This window comes from Mustela lutreola, chromosome 5 (assembly GCF_030435805.1).
Source record: "Mustela lutreola isolate mMusLut2 chromosome 5, mMusLut2.pri, whole genome shotgun sequence".
Taxonomy (NCBI): Eukaryota; Metazoa; Chordata; class Mammalia; order Carnivora; family Mustelidae; genus Mustela; species Mustela lutreola.
Genome location: NC_081294.1, coordinates 142,032,608 through 142,057,243, shown reverse-complemented (window position 1 = coordinate 142,057,243; position 24,636 = coordinate 142,032,608). Strand labels below are relative to the sequence as shown.

Sequence of the window (24,636 nt, the reverse complement as noted above, 5' to 3'; positions counted from 1 at the left end):
GTTTTTATCTTAAATGGGTGTTGGACTTTGTGACATACTTTTTCTGCATCTGTGGAGACTGTCTTCACCATTTCTCTTATTTTGTTAATGTCCTATATCAGGTTGACTGACTTGGAGCTGTTGAGTCGTCCTTCCATGCCTGGGATAAATAACCCCTTGATCATGGTATATGATCCTTTAAATATATTGTTGGTTTCCCAGTGTTTTGTTGAGGACTTTTGAATCTATATTCATCAGGAATATTGGCCCATAGCTTTTTGTTTGTTTGTATGTTCATTTGGTTTTTTTTTTTTTTTTTTTTTTTTTTTTATAAACATATATTTTTTATATACATATATTTTTATCCCCAGGTCTGTGAATCACCAGGTTTACACACTTCACAGCACTCACCAAATCACATACCCTCCCCAATGTTTTTGTTCATTTGTTTTTTAGTGTCTTTGTCCAGTTTTGCTAATAGTATTGGTAGTCTTGTAGAATGAGTTTGGCAGCATTCCTTCCTCTTCAAGGAAGAGGAAGTTCTTCATTTTTTTGTTTGTTTCTTTGTTTTCTTTTTTGGTTTTGTTTGTTTGTTTTGAAGAGTTTGGGAAGGATCAATATTGAATCTTCTTTGAATTTTCAATTTTAGTAGATATCACCAGTGAAGCCATGTGGTCCCAATTGTTGAAGGTTTGCCAAGACTTGTCATTGTTCCAATGGAAGGAATCTCAATTAGCACCCCATTTCAGGCTGATTGGAAGCCATACCCTTAGCGGCTTTTAAAGCATGAAAATATGTGCAATCCCCTGGAAACACAGTGGTAAATCCTGCTGAACTCCTGTCCAGGAGATCAGGAGGTGTTTGACATTCACAAAACTTGGGTCTCCCGATGAGCTGATGAGTGTGTAAACTCTTTTCTGAGAGGTACTGCCATGCTGTAGCCAGTCCTTCGCAAAGTGGAATGATGGCTTTCTGTGGCTTACATTCCCTGAGAGCACCTCTGTAGCCTCTTCATATGTGCCAAACTGAAAGCCTGCCCTTTAGGCTGAACCTCTAAGACAGGTAAACAGATTTTTTTCATAGGAAGGCTCGGGATACATTTCGGTCTACTGTCTTTGCAGTGCCTGGTGGTGATAGCCTGCCAATAACTGTCTGCTCAGTTGTTTTAGGCCTGTGAGGCCCAGAGAGGCAAGCACCCCTTGGCCACCAGAGCCAGGGTGTCCTTTGTGCACCATGTGGGTCTGCCAGCTTTTGCAAGGCAGGTTGAGTGCAAGACCCAGAAAGGTCCACTCATTTTAGCTTTAGTGAGGTTGGAGGAGAGCACAGGGTTAAGACACATCCACTGGTTTTGGTGAGGGAGTGGTAGAGCTCTGGGGTGGGGCATGCCTGCCAGCTTTAGTGGGGCAACAGCTGTGACTGTGCGAATCTTCTGGCACTAGCCAGGTGGAAGGGAGTGCAGAAATGGTGCTTGCCAGTGCCTGTGTTCTGGACAGAATCCCAAGAGGCCCTATCTCTCAGGCAGAGATTAACAAATGAATAGTCGAAGGCACTTTTCAAAGAGCTGGTTTTGCAGTGGGGTCTGGATGCTGGAGCCCTTGGAAATCAGAATCTCAGCGCCTTGCAGCCCTTTCTGTCTTTGAGATGTGAGACAGTTGGTTTCAAAAGTCAGGTATTTTTGGGTTTGCATCTCTCTGGTTCAGGTTGCAAGGTTTGGCATGCCTTATGTGGGACACAAACCTCTTACTCCTCAGGGAAAAGCTCTGTTCATATTCCTGAGATCCCTACAGCCCTGGGAGTGGCACTTTTGGTGAGACTGCATCTCTTCCTCTCCTTCCTATCTTAATGTGGCCCTTTTATCCCTTGTTGTGGAAGCGCTTTTTATCTGGTTTTCAGGTCTATTTCAGAAGGAGTTATTTGACAAGTAACAGTGAGTTGTTGTGTTCAAGCAAGAAGTTGAAGTAAAGGTCTTTCCTTGCTACCATGTAGGACTGCTTCTTCTGTCTGTATTCCTTTTGTTGTTTAATTGCGTTTCTTTTTGGTTGCTTTTGAATATAAGTTTGCACAATGACTGTTTCTTTTATGTGTTGCCCAATACTGTTTTCAATTCCCCGAGATATGTGTCTTTTTATGTCTAACTTCTGGCAGTCTTGGATCATCTCTCTGCTCCAAGCCCACTTTATCTTGATTTATAAGATCTTACCCAGTCTTGCTTTCCTTGATCTCCATTGACATAGTTTCCTCCTCCCTTCCCCTGATTTTCTCTCAGTTCCAGGATGCTGCTCCTTGGTGTTCTTGGCACCTACCAGGCATGCTCTTGAGAGACTTGGCTGTTCTCTTTCGCTGGAATGTTTTCCTCTCACATGTCAACACCCCTTGCTGTCTCACTTACTTGCTTCTGGTCTTTTTCTCAAAAGTCATGGTGAAGCCTTCTACGCACTCTACAACTTTAGTCTTCTTCCAAAATCTCATAATCTCCTTCCTGTTTTTTCTCCTTAGTTATTAACACTGCCTCTGCACTATTGACTTCTTTACGTTGATTATGTCTTTCCCACTAGAAAGAAACCCTTCAAGAAACTTTGCCTTTCTACTACTTTATCTCCTACACCAGATACAGCATAAGAGTTTCTTAAATAATGTTAAGCGAACAAAAAAGATAGAAGAATTCCGGGTCTTCTCATATTTATTTTCCATATATTTCATTTAAATGGTACTTTTTCACCATCAGATTTTTCACTTGAACGTGTTCTTTTCCATAACCCAATCTTTTGTTTCTTATACCTTTCTATACCACTCAATTTTATGGATGTCATATTTTCCTTATTCTTTCCGAAGCTTAGAAGCCATTTTGATGCTTTTGTTCTGTTCATTGCTCTTCACTAATCTTCAACTTCCTTTTTTTGTTTTTTCCCTCAGAACAATATAGGGGGCCCTAAAATAGCTGATTGGAAGTTATGGTGCATGTTGTTACTTATGGATTACAAGGCTTCATTGTAAAATATTAGGGCTAGAACTTTTTTTATTGTCAGATATCCAACTGTTAGTGTTTTGAGTTTTTCTCTGGGGCTGGTAAGGTACCTAGTACCTAAGAGGCTGCCATTGTTCTTAGGTCAGATAGAGGGAGGATAGAACATCTCACCCCTTGAGAGGAATAATCAATCTCTCTTCCTTCCTTCCTTCCTTCCTTCCTTCCTTCCTTCCTTCCTTCCTTCCCTTCTTTTCACCTTCCCTTTCCTTCCATTATTCCTTCCATCTATCCTACCTTCCTTTCTCTCTCTCTCTCTCTCTCTCTCCTTCTAGGTCCTTCTGTCTTTCTTGGAAGAATTTTCTCCTTCAGTATGGTTCCAGCTCCTCAGTGGGCACCATATGTTTCCCACTACCTCTTTCCCTGGCTAAATCTTTCCAGAGAGGAAAATTCTGGCTTTATCCTGACAGGGGTACAATTGTTTCCTTACTTCTGGGATAGGGGAAGAGATCTCTAACCCAGCTTCGAGAGCTCCGTTCCCTAATACTCCCTGGTGTTTCTGAGATTCTTTAACATAGTTTTCCCTGTAATTCTTCTGTAGAGACTTTAGAATCGGTCTTTCCGAGTGTCATGTACTACCGATATATCTGTTGTGGATTTCACATTTCACTTTGTGATTATCTTTGTCATTCTTAGTCCTTTTTGTTTATCCCTTTTTTGGCCTTTAAATCTCTAGTGTAATTTCAGGACCAAATGGAGAAAAACACATGGTTCAGTTCATTCACTTAAAATGGTAACACTGGGGCACCTGGGTGGCTCAGTCATTAAGCGTCTGACTTCGGCTTAGGTCATGATCCAGGGTCCTGGGATCGGTACCTGCATTGGGCACCCTGTTCAGCAGGAAACCTGCTTCTCCCTTTCCCAGTCCCCCAGCTTCTGTTCCCTCTTTCTCTTAGTCTCTCTCTCTCAAATAAGTAAATGAAATCTTTAAAAAAACAATTAAAAAAATAAAATGGTAAGACTATTTAAAGGATTCTTATTGGGTAGGCTGTGTTCTGAAGATGAGGTCTGTTGGTCAGAATGTGGACAGACCTCTGACAACTTTTGTGAAATGGGCCAGGAGGGACCAGCTAGGGCATGTAAAGACAAACCAGTAGATTTCCCTTTTTTCTCTGATTAGGAGCTCCTGAGCATATGTCCTTTCAGGGGTGAAGAAGGGGAGAGATTTGAAAGGGTCCTTAGTTTCTCCCTCTAGTAACCTCCTACCCTCATAAAAACACAGAAATCTTTATTCCGTCACACCCACTGCTGGACTTAACCCAGTGTCCTCTCATATTTACCCATTTACACTCATCCCTGAATTTCTCCTTCTCCACTCCCATATCCTTGCACTCTGAGACACACTCATAATCTCAGATCCTCATGTCTTGAACATTTACATCTCATTTTGCAGCATATGCATTCCTCAAGTTTGCTCTCTCTAATGTCCTTCCTTAGCCACTCTAATGTTGAACTCACACAAATAATCTCACTCTTGTAGGATTTTGTAATTTCACATTAACAATGCACGAAGCCAATACAGTCATTTAACATTTTATAAAACTCCCGTTTCCAGCCCCCTAGACCCCCCATGTAATTCCTCAGTCAAGGAGCGCACATGAAGTGCCGCAACCATTGTTCACGTGGTCGGTGTGTATTGCTTTCCCAATCTCAGCAGTTATCACAAAATCACCCAGCTCCATACTTCACTCACAAACCAAATAGATACTCTCCAACTACTTAAACTTTATACTATGTGACACACAGGTCCCTTGTAATACAGGGAAGACATTCTACTGTACATCTCTAGAAGGATGCTGCAGTATCACCCACGACGCTCATGCTACCTCACATACAATGGCCATGTCACCTCTACACTCTCTGCATAAAATTGTTGAGGACACGTGACAGACACATACACACATCAGACTGTGTTCACAAACATGGCACACATACTAAGTCCCTAGAAAATACAGCACCCCCACTGAATTGTCTCATTCCTAAACCAACATGACCTATGAGACACTCTCCAGCGACCTAAGAGACAATGTAGGTGCATTTTGTGAAGTAAACATTGAGTTATAAGCTTCCCTGAAGTTTTTAAACTCAGGAGGAGACTTAATATGTTTGAGTTATTTTCTAAGGAACAAAAATGGACCTATTTCCTGAACGTTGAGTTTGGAAATGTAGATTAGGAGGAAGAAAAACTAACCGGTGATTTTTGTGTTATGTTTGAATTCATGGCAGAGATCGAGATGATCCTAGAAATACACATATTTTACCAGGGAAATAACCAACAACCGAGAATTTCGCTGTTCATTGGTAAGGTTTAGAGGTAGGCTTATGTGTACGGTGAGTATAGATGCAAAAATTAATCAGAATAGTGTGTGGGAATGTGAGGAGGGTGACACCACCAAGTGGGCCAAGTGACAGCTGAGCCATTTGGCAGTCATAGCTCCTCAGAGGGGAGCTGTGCCCAAAGTGGGGAGGTGTTGCCTGGAGTCAGCCTTGGGAACCCTTCTGGAGTCTCCTGGTCCCGCAGAGCTGTGCAGCAGAGCCCTCGGGTAAGGTCCGACCCAGATACCTGAAGGAGGAGGCCAAGGAGCCGCAGTGGAAGTCTGTCAGTTCCGTCCTGTAAATTCGAACCCTACCAGGAAGCAACAGGACTTTCATATCATAAACCACAGCTGGCAGACCAAAGACCTTTACTGACATGCTCTGAATTTATTCTTGTGATAAACAGAATAGTGAGAGTGCAGGCACCTTACCATGTACTAGGCAAAAATTTGAGCCTCTGATCCATGGCAGAAAACAACATAAGGCTTTCAGAGGTAACCAGACATTTCATTCCAGAAAATGTTTTCAGATACCTAGATTTTAGAACTTCGAACAGAAGCTGGACTATAATCTTCATGGGGACAAGTGCCCTGTGGGTTATTGTACATACTATTTCGTTAAAGTTTAGTGAAGGCAAAAAAAAAAAAAAAAAAAAAAATGTCACCTGTCTGCTTTTCCTTCTCTTTTCCAGAAGTTTTAAGCAGAGATGAAGATGTTTTACCTGGATCCTCTGGGTTGCCCCAAGGCCATGGCCAGATGGCAGCAGATGCAAACTCAGAATACTCCTGTGTGTCTGCAGACAGTGTCATTCCCCATGGTATGTGGTGGGTGAGAGGTGGGTCTGAGGGGGAATCAGGCAGGGAGGTGAGGCAACATGTTAACCAAAAATAAGAATTAAGTGCCAGTGCTCAGCTATGGCCATAAATGACCCCTTTGCTCAAGGACTGCCCAGGGTGTCTGTTCTTAATTAATAGGCAGAAATGTACCATGTCGGGATACCTGTCTTCATTGGATGACGCTCTTAAAGGATCTGTATGGGAAGATTAAAACTCTAAGAGAAGTATAGAAATACAATTCTAGAAGAGGAGTTTGGGGCAAGTTTGTGAAGTCTTAATTTGAGCATCTCCAGCACCAGGATTCCCAGGAAGCCCTGAAAATTTGTCTATATCTATAATATCATTATATCTGTCTATCCTTTCACTCTACATATGTGTGTATAGATAGACACCAACATAGAATTAGATAGATACACATGCAGAATTCTTCATAAAACTTGTACCCCATCCTCCCTAATTACACAGTTACTCATGAGGAAAATCAAGCTGAAAATATCCAACTTTAGTGACTGCATGCTGTTTTACAGACATGGTTCTTTCTACATGTTCAGTGTTCTTTACACATCTTCAGAAATCCCACATGCAAGGTTCTCAGTATTATGGGCATACACCATAAACACAATTTTGATCATTATTTACTTCTCTTTTGGAGGAAGTGAAGTTTCAAAAGGTAAACTCACCTTAATATTAGAGTTTTCTACTGAGGAAATCAATTTCTGTGAGAGCAAGTGTCATGTGTGGTAATGTTGTCTAACTTAGAGTGTTTACTCAGTGTGGCTCTTTTGAAAGGATGCAGACTCCAGAAGATGCCGCATCTCAATATATTGTTTTATTTTTATTCCATTCACCAGAATTCAAGACAACCCAAGAGGATGCAGCCCATCCTAAGTCCTATACCGTGGTCCCTCCTGGTGGTGAGGTAGCAGAACAACAATCCTCTCCCTCACAGTACTTCTCCTGTTTCTCATTCTTATCTGAGGTCATTCGTGCTAATGAGGATGGTAAGGGAAATACACAGGTGGGGTCTAACCATGGATGGGAGGTACAATTGAGCTGCTCAGCCCAAGCCCTCTTATTTAAGTAGATTAGGTACAAGATACATTAAGTAGATTACGGACAAGAGTATAAGAGGGAAACAGAATGGGACCAGCTATTTTTATGACTTTATTAAATTTTTTAGGACCATCAAAGTTACAAAAACATCCACAACCTGGCCACTATTTGGATGACAGTCCTTCAGACTATGAGTCAAAGTGAATATTCTGAATCAGAAAATTCCTATTACTCCTCATTCTCTGGTAAGGAGAAAGGAAGGGCATTTCAAGTCTAGGCAGATGAGGGTTGAGGAGATCTGCATAGACCTATAGACATCCAGCACGGCATCTCTCCAAAGCCAGAGGGAGAAAGGTACACATGAGGCCCAGTTATAATCTTTTTCTCTGCCCTGATTTGGGAATATGAGTCTCCTGTTTCTGTACCCTCAATAGGAACTCATTACAAACACTTTTCACATTTAGTGGGTAGAGAGGAACTGTGTGCCTACACTTTGGGGGAAGATATTTATTGAGGGAAGAAATGGAATTCATAGGTGCAGAATTCACAGGAATTGGGTAAATAGAGCCTACCCATTTGTAAAACCTCCCCATCCATCCAGAGTATGTGGGGATCCTTAGTTTATGGTTAATATACTTGTTATCAGCTCTCCAATGATTGAACAAATTCTGCCCATCAGTTGATACTCGGCTGCCTGATGCGAAAACTCATGTCCAGTCTGTAAGGGCCTGGTTAGCCAGAGGGAGCTCTTTGGTTGTAAACTTAGATTGACCCTGCCCCTCCCAGAGGAGCTTACTTGCAACCCCTGGATATAGGGACCAGTCAGGCCAGATGGAGACATCCAGTCAGTGGGGTGCGCATATATTTACTGTGGTGTGTTTCAGTCTCATTGACCACCTGTGTGTGGGCCGGGCTCAACCACCTCTATAAAGGTTAGTCTGTGAGCCTGGGGCGGGGGAGTCGTAGGAGGAGTTAGAATAGCTGTTGGGAGAGCAGTTAGAATAGCCGTTGGGATAGCCGTTAGAATGGCCCTTAGAATAGCCGTTAGGGTATTCCTTGGAGTAATAGTCTTCCGGAGCAGGCCTCCTTGGGGGCGGCCTTTTCATGAGAGATGGCCCCTACCGGTCTGTTTGGTTTCTGATGCTTGGCAGAAATAAAGCGTTGCTTGACTTTCACTTTGCATTAGTCTCGGTCCTTTGATCACGGACTCTAACTCGGTTTTCTTCAGTGATCAACAGAAACGATCAGTTGCTGGGGAAAAGTCCTTACTAGGACCGGAGGAATCCCAAAAAGATCAGCAGAGAGCAGTGCTCTTTCTTGAAGAAATGCTGGGAGAGGGTCTGGGTATGAGAATGTTCGCAGAGAAACATGGAAGGGTATGTCAGTGTGAACCACCAAAGCATTTATGTTATCAGGAAGGCATGAAAGTACCAACAGCTTTAAGTAGGCCAGAAGCAGTCAGATTCTCAAGAGCTGGACTTGAGGTGGAGTATAGACATCCAGTCCATGTACTTTGGTAGCCTGTGTTCTGACATTCATCCCTTTACAAACCCTCTGCACTCCTCATCCTCATCATTCAGTTCCTAACAATCTTCCACATGCTTCTGAATTCTCTATGCCACTTGCCATAAAAAGTGATGATTGCTCTGACTTCTGAAACTCTAGATCAGTTACTCCTTTTTTAAGTTTCACGGAAGCATACAATGTATAGTATGTGTCTAGTTCCTTTCATCATTAAATCTGTGAAAATAATATACATATACACATATATACTTATATTTTCTTACACAGTCTTCTCTACATCTCCATTTCCTTTAGATCTTTACACGGTCTCAAAGCTCATATGTTCTTTCTCTTACAACTTTTGACTTTTATGTCCTCTAATGTTCTTTCATTATTCCCCTGAGATTACACAAATATACCAATTCTACTCTCAAAGACAGTATTCCTAATAATTTTCTGGTACATCTAAATCCTGTAACAACCTATACACCCCACAAATCCATAGTCACAGGATGTGGAATCTACACATGTGGATATGTACATAAAGCATGCATACCATTCTCAGTCACACAAAATTCACCCCATATTCAGATTCACAAACACCAGAGCTGTTACACATTAGGCCCTGGCCCTGTTTGAACCAACGTGTTAGGAACTTTCACACACAAAGCACCTTACATCCATCACACCATCATGATACAACAGGTGCCCAGTACACGTATCAGACACACCCATAGGAAATGATGGTATTATTAAACAGTTATCTAGGAAGCAGTGAGCTTGTTTATTTGCCGTGGCAACAGAAACACTGACATAACAGTGAGGAATAGGTTCTTCAAAAATAAAACTTCATTGCTTGTCTCATTTGAGGTTATAAATCTCTAGGAGTTCAGAACGCAGAGGGTAAAAGGGTAACAGATGTGAAGGAAGGCAAATGGTACTGAAAATCCTAACCACAGCGAATGACACAGAAAGACAGGATAGTGCAATAGGCCAATTCTTTGCCCATACTAAAGGTCACTGTTTTGGGCAAAATAAGTATTTCCATGGGGGATGGGGAGAGTGGGGATAGTCGATAAGGGACAAGAGTGTAAGAGGGGAACAGAATGGGGCCAACTGTTTTTATGACTTTTATTCAATTTTTTAGGACCATCGTAGGATCCACAACCTGGCCACTCTTTGAAAGACAGTCCTCCAGGCCCTGAGGCAAAAAGTGAATCCTTCACTTGTTATTCCTCATTCTCTGGTAAGGAGAAAGGAAGGGCATTTCAAGTCCAGGCAGAGGAGGGTAGAGGGGGTCTGAATAGACCCATAGGTATCCAGCTCAGCATCTCTCCAAAGCCAGAGGGAGAAAGGTACACATGAGGCCCAGTTACAATCTTTTTCTCTGCTCGGATTTGGGAATATGAGTCTCCTGTTTCTGTACCCTCAATAGGAACTCATTACAAACACTTTTCACATTTAGTGGGTAGAGAGGAACTGTGTGCCTACATTTTGGGGGAAGATATTTATTGAGGGAAAAAATGGAATTCATAGGTGCAGTATTCACAGGAATTGGGTAAATAGAGCCTACCCATTTGTAAAACCTCCCCATCCATCCAGAGTATGTGGGGATCCTTAGTTTAAGGTTAATATAGTTGTTATCAGCTCTCCAATGATTGAACAAATTCTGCCCATCATTTGATCCTAGGCTGCCTGATGCGGAAACTCATGCCCAGTCTGTAGGGGCCTCGTTAGTCAGAGGGAGCTCTTTGGTTGTAAACTTAGATTGACTCCGCCTCTCCCAGAGGAGCTTACTTGCAACCCTTGATATAGGGGTGGGACAGGCCAGATGGACACATCCAGTCAGTGGGGTGCGCATATATTTACTGTGGTGTGTTGCAATCTCATTGGCCACCTGTGTGTGGGGCGGGGGAGTCGTAGGAGGAGTTAGAATAGCTGTTGGGAGAGCAGTTAGAATAGCCGTTGGGATAGCTGTTAGAATGGCCCTTAGAATAGCCGTTAGGGTATTCCTTGGAGTAATAGTCTTCCGGAGCAGGCCTCCTTGGGGGCGGCCTTTTCATGAGAGATGGCCCCTACCGGTCTGTTTGGTTTCTGATGCTTGGCAGAAATAAAGCGTTGCTTGACTTTCACTTTGCATTAGTCTCGGTCCTTTGATCACGGACTCTAACTCGGTTTTCTTCAGTGATCAACAGAAACGATCAGTTGCTGGGGAAAAGTCCTTACTAGGACCGGAGGAATCCCAAAAAGATCAGCAGAGAGCAGTGCTCTTTCTTGAAGAAATGCTGGGAGAGGGTCTGGGTATGAGAATGTTCGCAGAGAAACATGGAAGGGTATGTCAGTGTGAACCACCAAAGCATTTATGTTATCAGGAAGGCATGAAAGTACCAACAGCTTTAAGTAGGCCAGAAGCAGTCAGATTCTCAAGAGCTGGACTTGAGGTGGAGTATAGACATCCAGTCCATGTACTTTGGTAGCCTGTGTTCTGACATTCATCCCTTTACAAACCCTCTGCACTCCTCATCCTCATCATTCAGTTCCTAACAATCTTCCACATGCTTCTGAATTCTCTATGCCACTTGCCATAAAAAGTGATGATTGCTCTGACTTCTGAAACTCTAGATCAGTTACCCCTTTTTTAAGTTTCACGGAAGCATACAATGTATAGTTTGTGTCTAGTTCCTTTCATCATTAAATCTGTGAAAATAATATACATATACACATATATACTTATATTTTCTTACACAGTCTTCTCTACATCTCCATTTCCTTTAGATCTTTACACGGTCTCAAAGCTCATATGTTCTTTCTCTTACAACTTTTGACTTTTATGTCCTCTAATGTTCTTTCATTATTCCCCTGAGATTACACAAATATACCAATTCTACTCTCAAAGACAGTATTCCTAATAATTTTCTGGTACATCTAAATCCTGTAACAACCTATACACCCCACAAATCCATAGTCACAGGATGTGGAATCTACACATGTGGATATGTACAAAACTAAAACACATAAAGCATGCATACCATTCTCAGTCACACAAAATTCACCCCATATTCAGATTCACAAACACCAGAGCTGTTACACATTAGGCCCTGGCCCTGTTTGAACCAACGTGTTAGGAACTTTCACACACAAAGCACCTTACATCCATCACACCATCATGATACAACAGGTGCCCAGTACACGTATCAGATACACCCATAGGAAATGATGGTATTATTAAACAGTTATCTAGGAAGCAGTGAGCTTGTTTATTTGCCGTGGCAACAGAAACACTGACATAACAGTGAGGAATAGGTTCTTCAAAAATAAAACTTCATTGCTTGTCTCATTTGAGGTTATAAATCTCTAGGAGTTCAGAACGCAGAGGGTAAAAGGGTAACAGATGTGAAGGAAGGCAAATGGTACTGAAAATCCTAACCACAGCGAATGACACAGACAGGATAGTGCAATAGGCCAATTCTTTGCCCATACTAAAGGTAACTGTTTTGGGCAAAATAAGTATTTCCATGGGGGATGGGGAGAGTGGGGATAGTCGATAAGGGACAAGAGTGTAAGAGGGGAACAGAATGGGGCCAACTGTTTTTATGACTTTTATTCAATTTTTTAGGACCATCGTAGGATCCACAACCTGGCCACTCTTTGAAAGACAGTCCTCCAGGCCCTGAGGCAAAAAGTGAATCCTTCACTTGTTATTCCTCATTCTCTGGTAAGGAGAAAGGAAGGGCATTTCAAGTCCAAGCAGAGGAGGGTAGAGGGGGTCTGAATAGACCCATAGGTATCCAGCTCAGCATCTCTCCAAAGCCAGAGGGAGAAAGGTACACATGAGGCCCAGTTACAATCTTTTTCTCTGCTCGGATTTGGGAATATGAGTCTCCTGTTTCTGTACCCTCAATAGGAACTCATTACAAACACTTTTCACATTTAGTGGGTAGAGAGGAACTGTGTGCCTACATTTTGGGGGAAGATATTTATTGAGGGAAAAAATGGAATTCATAGGTGCAGTATTCACAGGAATTGGGTAAATAGAGCCTACCCATTTGTAAAACCTCCCCATCCATCCAGAGTATGTGGGGATCCTTAGTTTAAGGTTAATATAGTTGTTATCAGCTCTCCAATGATTGAACAAATTCTGCCCATCATTTGATCCTAGGCTGCCTGATGCGGAAACTCATGCCCAGTCTGTAGGGGCCTCGTTAGTCAGAGGGAGCTCTTTGGTTGTAAACTTAGATTGACTCCGCCTCTCCCAGAGGAGCTTACTTGCAACCCTTGATATAGGGGTGGGACAGGCCAGATGGACACATCCAGTCAGTGGGGTGCGCATATATTTACTGTGGTGTGTTGCAATCTCATTGGCCACCTGTGTGTGGGGCGGGGGAGTCGTAGGAGGAGTTAGAATAGCTGTTGGGATAGCAGTTAGAATAGCCGTTGGGATAGCTGTTAGAATGGCCCTTAGAATAGCCGTTAGGGTATTCCTTGGAGTAATAGTCTTCCGGAGCAGGCCTCCTTGGGGGCGGCCTTTTCATGAGAGACGGCCCCTACCGGTCTGTTTGGTTTCTGATGCTTGGCAGAAATAAAGCATTGCTTGACTTTCACTTTGCATTAGTCTCGGTCCTTTGATCACGGACTCTAACTCGGTTTTCTTCAGTGATCAACAGAAACGATCAGTTGCTAGGGAAAAGTCCTTACTAGGACCGGAGTAATCCCAAAAAGATCAGCAGAGAGCAGTGCTCTTTCTTGAAGAAATGCTGGGAGAGGGTCTGGGTATGAGAATGTTCGCAGAGAAACATGGAAGGGTATGTCAGTGTGAACCACCAAAGCATTTATGTTATCAGGAAGGCATGAAAATACCAACAGCTTTAAGTAGGCCAGAAGCAGTCAGATTCTCAAGAGCTGGACTTGAGGTGGAGTATAGACATCCAGTCCATGTACTTTGGTAGCCTGTGTTCTGACATTCATCCCTTTACAAACCCTCTGCACTCCTCATCCTCATCATTCAGTTCCTTACAATCTTCCACATGCTTCTGAATTCTCTATGCCACGTGCCATAAAAAGTGATGATTGCTCTGACTTCTGAAACTCTAGATCAGTTACCCCTTTTTTTAAGTTTCACGGAAGCATACAATGTATAGTTTGTGTCTAGTTCCTTTCATCATTAAATCTGTGAAAATAATATACATATACACATATATACTTATATTTTCTTACACAGTCTTCTCTACATCTCCATTTCCTTTAGATCTTTACACGGTCTCAAAGCTCATATGTTCTTTCTCTTACAACTTTTGACTTTTATGTCCTCTAATGTTCTTTCATTATTCCCCTGAGATTACACAAATATACCAATTCTACTCTCAAAGACAGTATTCCTAATAATTTTCTGGTACATCTAAATCCTGTAACAACCTATACACCCCACAAATCCATAGTCACAGGATGTGGAATCTACACATGTGGATATGTACAAAACTAAAACACATAAAGCATGCATACCATTCTCAGTCACACAAAATTCACCCCATATTCAGATTCACAAACACCAGAGCTGTTACACATTAGGCCCTGGCCCTGTTTGAACCAACGTGTTAGGAACTTTCACACACAAAGCACCTTACATCCATCACACCATCATGATACAACAGGTGCCCAGTACACGTATCAGATACACCCATAGGAAATGATGGTATTATTAAACAGTTATCTAGGAAGCAGTGAGCTTGTTTATTTGCCGTGGCAACAGAAACACTGACATAACAGTGAGGAATAGGTTCTTCAAAAATAAAACTTCATTGCTTGTCTCATTTGAGGTTATAAATCTCTAGGAGTTCAGAACGCAGAGGGTAAAAGGGTAACAGATGTGAAGGAAGGCAAATGGTACTGAAAATCCTAACCACAGCGAATGACACAGACAGGATAGTGCAATAGGCCAATTCTTTGCCCATACTAAAGGTAACTGTTTTGGGCAAAATAAGTATTTCCATGGGGGATGGGGAGAGTGGGGATAGTCGATAAGGGACAAGAGTGTAAGAGGGGAACAGAATGGGGCCAACTGTTTTTATGACTTTTATTCAATTTTTTAGGACCATCGTAGGATCCACAACCTGGCCACTCTTTGAAAGACAGTCCTCCAGGCCCTGAGGCAAAAAGTGAATCCTTCACTTGTTATTCCTCATTCTCTGGTAAGGAGAAAGGAAGGGCATTTCAAGTCCAAGCAGAGGAGGGTAGAGGGGGTCTGAATAGACCCATAGGTATCCAGCTCAGCATCTCTCCAAAGCCAGAGGGAGAAAGGTACACATGAGGCCCAGTTACAATCTTTTTCTCTGCTCGGATTTGGGAATATGAGTCTCCTGTTTCTGTACCCTCAATAGGAACTCATTACAAACACTTTTCACATTTAGTGGGTAGAGAGGAACTGTGTGCCTACATTTTGGGGGAAGATATTTATTGAGGGAAAAAATGGAATTCATAGGTGCAGTATTCACAGGAATTGGGTAAATAGAGCCTACCCATTTGTAAAACCTCCCCATCCATCCAGAGTATGTGGGGATCCTTAGTTTAAGGTTAATATAGTTGTTATCAGCTCTCCAATGATTGAACAAATTCTGCCCATCATTTGATCCTAGGCTGCCTGATGCGGAAACTCATGCCCAGTCTGTAGGGGCCTCGTTAGTCAGAGGGAGCTCTTTGGTTGTAAACTTAGATTGACTCCGCCTCTCCCAGAGGAGCTTACTTGCAACCCTTGATATAGGGGTGGGACAGGCCAGATGGACACATCCAGTCAGTGGGGTGCGCATATATTTACTGTGGTGTGTTGCAATCTCATTGGCCACCTGTGTGTGGGGCGGGGGAGTCGTAGGAGGAGTTAGAATAGCTGTTGGGAGAGCAGTTAGAATAGCCGTTGGGATAGCTGTTAGAATGGCCCTTAGAATAGCCGTTAGGGTATTCCTTGGAGTAATAGTCTTCCGGAGCAGGCCTCCTTGGGGGCGGCCTTTTCATGAGAGATGGCCCCTACCGGTCTGTTTGGTTTCTGATGCTTGGCAGAAATAAAGCGTTGCTTGACTTTCACTTTGCATTAGTCTCGGTCCTTTGATCACGGACTCTAACTCGGTTTTCTTCAGTGATCAACAGAAACGATCAGTTGCTGGGGAAAAGTCCTTACTAGGACCGGAGGAATCCCAAAAAGATCAGCAGAGAGCAGTGCTCTTTCTTGAAGAAATGCTGGGAGAGGGTCTGGGTATGAGAATGTTCGCAGAGAAACATGGAAGGGTATGTCAGTGTGAACCACCAAAGCATTTATGTTATCAGGAAGGCATGAAAGTACCAACAGCTTTAAGTAGGCCAGAAGCAGTCAGATTCTCAAGAGCTGGACTTGAGGTGGAGTATAGACATCCAGTCCATGTACTTTGGTAGCCTGTGTTCTGACATTCATCCCTTTACAAACCCTCTGCACTCCTCATCCTCATCATTCAGTTCCTAACAATCTTCCACATGCTTCTGAATTCTCTATGCCACTTGCCATAAAAAGTGATGATTGCTCTGACTTCTGAAACTCTAGATCAGTTACCCCTTTTTTAAGTTTCACGGAAGCATACAATGTATAGTTTGTGTCTAGTTCCTTTCATCATTAAATCTGTGAAAATAATATACATATACACATATATACTTATATTTTCTTACACAGTCTTCTCTACATCTCCATTTCCTTTAGATCTTTACACGGTCTCAAAGCTCATATGTTCTTTCTCTTACAACTTTTGACTTTTATGTCCTCTAATGTTCTTTCATTATTCCCCTGAGATTACACAAATATACCAATTCTACTCTCAAAGACAGTATTCCTAATAATTTTCTGGTACATCTAAATCCTGTAACAACCTATACACCCCACAAATCCATAGTCACAGGATGTGGAATCTACACATGTGGATATGTACAAAACTAAAACACATAAAGCATGCATACCATTCTCAGTCACACAAAATTCACCCCATATTCAGATTCACAAACACCAGAGCTGTTACACATTAGGCCCTGGCCCTGTTTGAACCAACGTGTTAGGAACTTTCACACACAAAGCACCTTACATCCATCACACCATCATGATACAACAGGTGCCCAGTACACGTATCAGATACACCCATAGGAAATGATGGTATTATTAAACAGTTATCTAGGAAGCAGTGAGCTTGTTTATTTGCCGTGGCAACAGAAACACTGACATAACAGTGAGGAATAGGTTCTTCAAAAATAAAACTTCATTGCTTGTCTCATTTGAGGTTATAAATCTCTAGGAGTTCAGAACGCAGAGGGTAAAAGGGTAACAGATGTGAAGGAAGGCAAATGGTACTGAAAATCCTAACCACAGCGAATGACACAGACAGGATAGTGCAATAGGCCAATTCTTTGCCCATACTAAAGGTAACTGTTTTGGGCAAAATAAGTATTTCCATGGGGGATGGGGAGAGTGGGGATAGTCGATAAGGGACAAGAGTGTAAGAGGGGAACAGAATGGGGCCAACTGTTTTTATGACTTTTATTCAATTTTTTAGGACCATCGTAGGATCCACAACCTGGCCACTCTTTGAAAGACAGTCCTCCAGGCCCTGAGGCAAAAAGTGAATCCTTCACTTGTTATTCCTCATTCTCTGGTAAGGAGAAAGGAAGGGCATTTCAAGTCCAAGCAGAGGAGGGTAGAGGGGGTCTGAATAGACCCATAGGTATCCAGCTCAGCATCTCTCCAAAGCCAGAGGGAGAAAGGTACACATGAGGCCCAGTTACAATCTTTTTCTCTGCTCGGATTTGGGAATATGAGTCTCCTGTTTCTGTACCCTCAATAGGAACTCATTACAAACACTTTTCACATTTAGTGGGTAGAGAGGAACTGTGTGCCTACATTTTGGGGGAAGATATTTATTGAGGGAAAAAATGGAATTCATAGGTGCAGTATTCACAGGAATTGGGTAAATAGAGCCTACCCATTTGTAAAACCTCCCCATCCATCCAGAGTATGTGGGGATCCTTAGTTTAAGGTTAATATAGTTGTTATCAGCTCTCCAATGATTGAACAAATTCTGCCCATCATTTGATCCTAGGCTGCCTGATGCGGAAACTCATGCCCAGTCTGTAGGGGCCTCGTTAGTCAGAGGGAGCTCTTTGGTTGTAAACTTAGATTGACTCCGCCTCTCCCAGAGGAGCTTACTTGCAACCCTTGATATAGGGGTGGGACAGGCCAGATGGACACATCCAGTCAGTGGGGTGCGCATATATTTACTGTGGTGTGTTGCAATCTCATTGGCCACCTGTGTGTGGGGCGGGGGAGTCGTAGGAGGAGTTAGAATAGCTGTTGGGATAGCAGTTAGAATAGCCGTTGGGATAGCTGTTAGAATGGCCCTTAGAATAGCCGTTAGGGTATTCCTTGGAGTAATAGTCTTCCGGAGCAGGCCTCCTTGGGGGCGGCCTTTTCATGAGAGACGGCCCCTACCGGTCTGTTTGGTTTCTGATGCTTGGCAGAAATAAAGCATTGCTTGACTTTCACTTTGCATTAGTCTCGGTCCTTTGATCACGGACTCTAACTCGGTTTTCTTCAGTGATCAACAGAAACGATCAGTTGCTAGGGAAAAGTCCTTACTAGGACCGGAGTAATCCCAAAAAGATCAGCAGAGAGCAGTGCTCTTTCTTGAAGAAATGCTGGGAGAGGGTCTGGGTATGAGAATGTTCGCAGAGAAACATGGAAGGGTATGTCAGTGTGAACCACCAAAGCATTTATGTTATCAGGAAGGCATGAAAATACCAACAGCTTTAAGTAGGCCAGAAGCAGTCAGATTCTCAAGAGCTGGACTTGAGGTGGAGTATAGACATCCAGTCCATGTACTTTGGTAGCCTGTGTTCTGACATTCATCCCTTTACAAACCCTCTGCACTCCTCATCCTCATCATTCAGTTCCTTACAATCTTCCACATGCTTCTGAATTCTCTATGCCACGTGCCATAAAAAGTGATGATTGCTCTGACTTCTGAAACTCTAGATCAGTTACCCCTTTTTTTAAGTTTCACGGAAGCATACAATGTATAGTTTGTGTCTAGTTCCTTTCATCATTAAATCTGTGAAAATAATATACATATACACATATATACTTATATTTTCTTACACAGTCTTCTCTACATCTCCATTTCCTTTAGATCTTTACACGGTCTCAAAGCTCATATGTTCTTTCTCTTACAACTTTTGACTTTTATGTCCTCTAATGTTCTTTCATTATTCCCCTGAGATTACACAAATATACCAATTCTACTCTCAAAGACAGTATTCCTAATAATTTTCTGGTACATCTAAATCCTGTAACAACCTATACACCCCACAAATCCATAGTCACAGGATGTGGAATCTACACATGTGGATATGTACATAAAGCATGCATACCATTCTCAGTCACACAAAATTCACCCCATATTCAGATTCACAAACACCAGAGCTGTTACACATTAGGCCCTGGCCCTGTTTGAACCAACGTGTTAGGAACTTTCACACACAAAGCACCTTACATCCATCACACCATCATGATACAACAGGTGCCCAGTACACGTATCAGACACACCCATAGGAAATGATGGTATTATTAAACAGTTATCTAGGAAGCAGTGAGCTTGTTTATTTGCCGTGGCAACAGAAACACTGACATAACAGTGAGGAATAGGTTCTTCAAAAATAAAACTTCATTGCTTGTCTCATTTGAGGTTATAAATCTCTAGGAGTTCAGAACGCAGAGGGTAAAAGGGTAACAGATGTGAAGGAAGGCAAATGGTACTGAAAATCCTAACCACAGTGAATGACTGTCGGGAGCCATGGTAGCAGCATCCAGACAGAAAGACAGGATAGTGCAATAGGCCAATTCTTTGCCCATACTAAAGATAACTATTTAGGGCAAAATAAGTATTTCCATGGGGGATGGGGAGAGTGGGGATAGTAGATTAGGGACAAGAGTGTAAGAGGAGAACAGAATGGGACCAGCTGTTTTTATGACTTTTGTTCAATTTTTTAGGACCATCAAAGTCCCACAAATATCCACAACCTGGCCACTAATTGGAAGACTATCCTTCAGATGATGAGTCAGAAAGTGAATATTCTGAATCAGAAAATTCCTATTACTCCTCATTCTCTGGTAAGGAGAAAGGAAGGGCATTTCAAGTCCAGGCAGCTGAGGGAAGAGGGGGTCTGAATAGACCTATAGACATCCAGCTCAACATCTCTCCAAAGCCAGAGGGAGAAAGTTACACATGAGGCCCAGTTATAATCTTTTTCTCTGCCCTGATTTGGGAATATGAGGCTCCTGTTCTGTACCCTCAATAGGAACTCATTACAAACACTTTTCACATTTAGTGGGTAGAGAGGAACTGTGTGCCTACATTTTGGGGGACGATATTATTTATTGAGGGAAGAAGGAGAATTCTTAGGCGCGGTGTTCACAATTGCTGTAGTGTCAGTTCAACTTAAAAGGGGAGAATAAGTGTATAATTAAACCATAGCTTGTGGTACTCTAGAAATAGCTGACTGTAGAATACGTAAAAGCTCCAAATTGATAATCATCCATGTTAAGTGTCCTATGGTAATGACTTCCTGAACGTGAACTCAGCCTAAAACTACAAAGCACACAGTCTAAGTCAGATTATGCAAACACTGAGCATTTAGGTTTGGCATCAAAGAAGATCATTTAATTGAACAGTACTATAGGGATGGTAGATAATAATGTTTATAGTTATTAAAGATGTAATGTCATAAAACACTACCGAGAAAAAATATTTAAAAATTCTAAAGTTTTAGAGGAGAAAAATAATGTTCTAGAAAGTATAAAAAATGTGGATGAGTTAAACATCACATTCAACACAAGTGAAAAGAAAATTTATGACTTGGAAGGATAGAGCTAGGGAATTACGTTCAAATATAAATCAGAGAGATGAATAGAATATGAAAGAGGGATTAGGATAAATGAGGATAAAATGTGAAAGTATGACATATCAAACTGAGATTTGTGAAGAGTAAAAGAAAGTAAGACAAATAGATAATTGCCAATTTTTCTAAAACAACGGAAGATACGAATCCTTGGAATCAGGAAACATTTGGAAGCTCATTATAGGAAAGGCAAAAATAAATCCACACCTAAGTACACTAAAACCACCATTCAGAAACTCAGTAACAAAGACCTTAAAGCAAACGGAGAGAAGCACACAATCGAATAGTGATTTGTCAGGCAACAGTTGTTGAAACCTAATGGCAATACAAAATAATGTGCTGAAAGCAAAGAACAGTCACTTCGTAAAGAATAAGGGTGGAAAAAGACATTCTTCAGATAAAAAGTAGAAAAAATAAAATATAAAAGGCTAAAAACACTGAATCATTTCAGAAAGATGAAATGGAACACAGGAACAAAAGGTGAGCTGAGAAGTCTCTGAATGTAGATCGGTTTTGATGATTTACACACAAATCAGTGATCACTAATAGAGCGATGATAAGAAAACAGGTGTAACTGAAGTACTAGATGACAATCACATACAATATGACTGGGAGTTCAAGTGTTCCAGGCTCCTTATTTTGCACAAAGAGTGGGTAGCACCATTGGCTCAAATTCTGTACTCAGAAAACAAAGGGAATTGGGTAAATAGAGCCTACCTATTTGGAAAACCTCCCCATCCATCTGGTTTATGTGGGGATCCTTAGTTTAATATATTTATTATATATTATTTATATATACTTATTATTTTATATAATTTATATATAATATATATTGTAATATATAATATTATTTATTAATATATTTATTATTAGCTATCAAATGATTTAACAAATGACCACAAACTTAGTGGATTAAAGACAACAAAAATGTGTTCTGTCATAGTTCTAGACGTCAGAAGTCTAAAATATGGCATATGGAACCACCCATCTAATCAGAAATAATCTCCCCATCTCAGGGTCCTTAATTTAATAATATCTACAAAGTCCCTTGGTTCTTATAAGGTAACATTACAGATTCTGGTGACAGGATATGGGCATCTTTGGTTGAGGCATTATTCAGCCTGTAACAGCTAAAGTAAAACTCATACAGTGATGTATGTATAGTCAGGTAAACAAATATTAAAATACATTGACTGTGCTCTGTGATAGCACAGATCCAGGACACACTCTCGGGATCCCATAAAGACAAAGTACATATATTATGTCCATCTAGCCATCAACACTTGGGACAAAGAAATATTGTCCAGGACTTTTACTTTGGAGCTTTGGCTAGAAAAGAGACCATAGTGTCCATGTGTGTCTGGCATAGAGTGAGCAATCAGTTGCATTGAATGTATGAAATATTGGATATATCTCCTTAACTTTAATTCAATTTATAGAAATCATAACGGAGCAAGACGCTGCTGCAGAGCCTGGTCCTAATACCCAGCAAGAAGGAAACAATGCCATTTTCTCAGGTGTATCAGGCAGTAAGAGTACTCGTAAGTAGAGAGGCCTGAACTGGAGGTCGGGGGTGGCCAAGGGAATTGTAAGTATGGCTGAGGGTCCAGCTGAGCATTAGCTGTCTACACACTGATAGATGAGAGATGTTAGCTGATTCAAAACCATGTCTGGACCCACTGAAAATGCAAGGTCTTTTCCTTGTCTAGGAGGAAGTGCATCTGAATAACAAACTGAGGGTTGCTGGGGGTGGAGGGTTGGGATGGGGTGGTTGGGTTATGAATGTTGGGGAGGGTATATGCTGTGGTGGGTGCTGTGAAATGTGTAAGCCTGAGGATTCACAGACCTGTACAAATAAATACATTGTATGTTATATATAATACATTATATGTTAAAACATATAATAATACATTATATGTTAATAATAAAAAGTGCATTCGTGAAAACTGAAAAAAAACAAAACAAAACAAAAAAAATAAAAAAGAAAACAAAAAACAGCAGCCTGGCGATTCAAGGGAAGTCTCAAAAAAGACAAATACCCCAAATGCAAGGTTATCAAAACAGGGCCATATTTGCCTTCTCTTCTCTGAAGAGTGAGCTCCTTAGCATATGTCTCATCTCCATGGGTGGAGAAGGGGCAGAGATTTGAAAGGGTCTTAGTTTCTCCCTCTAGTAACCTCCTACCCTCATAAAAACACAGAAATCTTTATTCCGTCACACCCACTGCTGGACTTAACCCAGTGTCCTCTCATATTTACCCGTTTACACTCATCCCTGAATTTCTCCTTCTCCACTCCCATATCCTTGCACTCTCAGACACACTCATAATCTCAGATCTTCATGTCTTGAACATTTACATCTCATTTTGCAGCATATGCATTCCTCAAGTTTGCTTTCTCTAATGTCCTTCCTTAGCCACTCTAATGTTGAACTCACACAAATAATCTCACTCTTGTAGGACTTTTTAATTTCTCATTAACAATGCACACAGCCAAGACAGTCATTTAACATTTTATAAAACTCCCGTTTCCAGTCCCCTAGAACCCCCATGTAATTCCACAATCAAGGAGCTCACATGAAGTGCCACATCCTTCGTTCACATGGTCAGTGTGTATTGCTTTCCCAATCTCAGCAGTTATCACAAAATCACCCAGCTCCATATTTCACTCACAAACCAAATAGATACTCTGCAACTACTTAAACTTTATACTATGTGACACACAGGTCACTTGTAATACAGGGAAGACATACTGCTGTACATCTCTAGAAGGATGCTGCAGTGTCACCCACGACGCTCATGCTACCTTCACATGCAATGGCCAGGTCACCTCTACATTCTCTGAATAAAATTGTTGAGGACATGTGTCAGACACATACATCAGACTGTGTTCACTAACATGGCACACATACTAAGTCCCTAGAAAATACAGCAACCCCACTGAATTGTCTCATTCCAAAACCAACATGACCTATCAGACACTTTCCAGTGACCAAAGAGAAAAAGTAGGTGCATTTTGTGAAATAAAGTTGAGTTATAAGCTTCCCTGAAGTTTGTAAACCCAGGAGGAGACTTAGTATGTTTTAGTTATTTTCTAAAGAACAAAAATGGACCTATTTCCTGAACGTTGAGTTTGGAAATGTAGATTAGGAGGAAGAAAAACTAACCGGTGATTTTTGTGATATGTTTAAATTCATGGCAGAGATCGAGATGATCCTAGAAATACACATATTTTACCAGGGAAATAACCAACAGCCGAGAATTTCGCTGTTCATTGGTAAGGTTTAGAGGTAGGCTTATGTGTACAGTGAGTATAGATGCAAAAATTAATCAGAATAGTGTGTGAGGAGGATGTAAGGAGGGTGACACCACCAAGTGGGCCAAGTGACAGCTGAGCCATTTGGCAGTCATAGCTCCTCAGAGGGGAGCTGTGCCCAAAGTGGGGAGGTGTTGCCTGGAGTCAGCCTTGGGAACCCTTCTGGAGTCTCCTGGTCCCGCAGAGCTGTGCAGCAGAGCCCTCAGGTAAGGTCCGACCCAGATACCTGAAAGAGGAGGCCAAGGAGCCGCGGTGGAAGTCAGTCAGTTCCTTCCTGTAAATTCAAACCCTCTCAGGAAGCAACAGGACTTTTCATATCATAAACCACAGCTGGCAGACCAAAGACCTTTACTGACATGCTCTGAATTTATTCTTGTGGTAAACAAAATAGTGAGAGTGCAGGCACCTTATTACCATGTACTAGGCAAGAATTTGAGCCTCTGATCCATGGCAGAAAACAACATAAGGCTTTCAGAGGTAACCAGACATTTCATTCCAGAAAATGTTTTCAGATACCTAGATTTTAGAACTTTGAACGGAAGCTGGACTATAATCTTCATGGGGACATGTGCCGTGTGGGTTATTGTTCATGCTATTTCTTGAATGTTTAGTGAAGGAAAAAAATAAAGTAAAATAAAGTCACCTGTCTGTTTTTCCTTCT

General features: G+C 41.7%; 1 protein-coding gene across 4 annotated transcripts in view; it reads left to right on the top strand.

Annotated features, from left to right (window-relative positions):
• LOC131832578 (protein FAM170A-like) overlaps positions 1 to 24,636 on the top strand; it is a 204,746-nt gene that overhangs the window by 103,783 nt on the left and 76,327 nt on the right. Inside the window, exons 1-4 of one of the 4 annotated variants that reach the window (XM_059175778.1) lie at positions 6,113 to 6,134; positions 7,005 to 7,154; positions 19,754 to 19,873; positions 22,101 to 22,202. Coding sequence is in view for 1 of the 4 variants with exons in the window: in XM_059175781.1 (XP_059031764.1) it covers positions 6,074 to 6,134; positions 7,005 to 7,132 (189 nt within the window). In the remaining 3 variants the exon portion in view is untranslated. Of the gene's footprint in view, positions 1 to 6,008; positions 6,135 to 7,004; positions 7,155 to 14,794; positions 14,895 to 17,264; positions 17,364 to 19,753; positions 19,874 to 22,100; positions 22,203 to 22,554; positions 24,182 to 24,636 lie in introns of those variants that run through there. The other 3 variants (XM_059175779.1, XM_059175781.1, XM_059175780.1) reach the window with 3 other exon arrangements.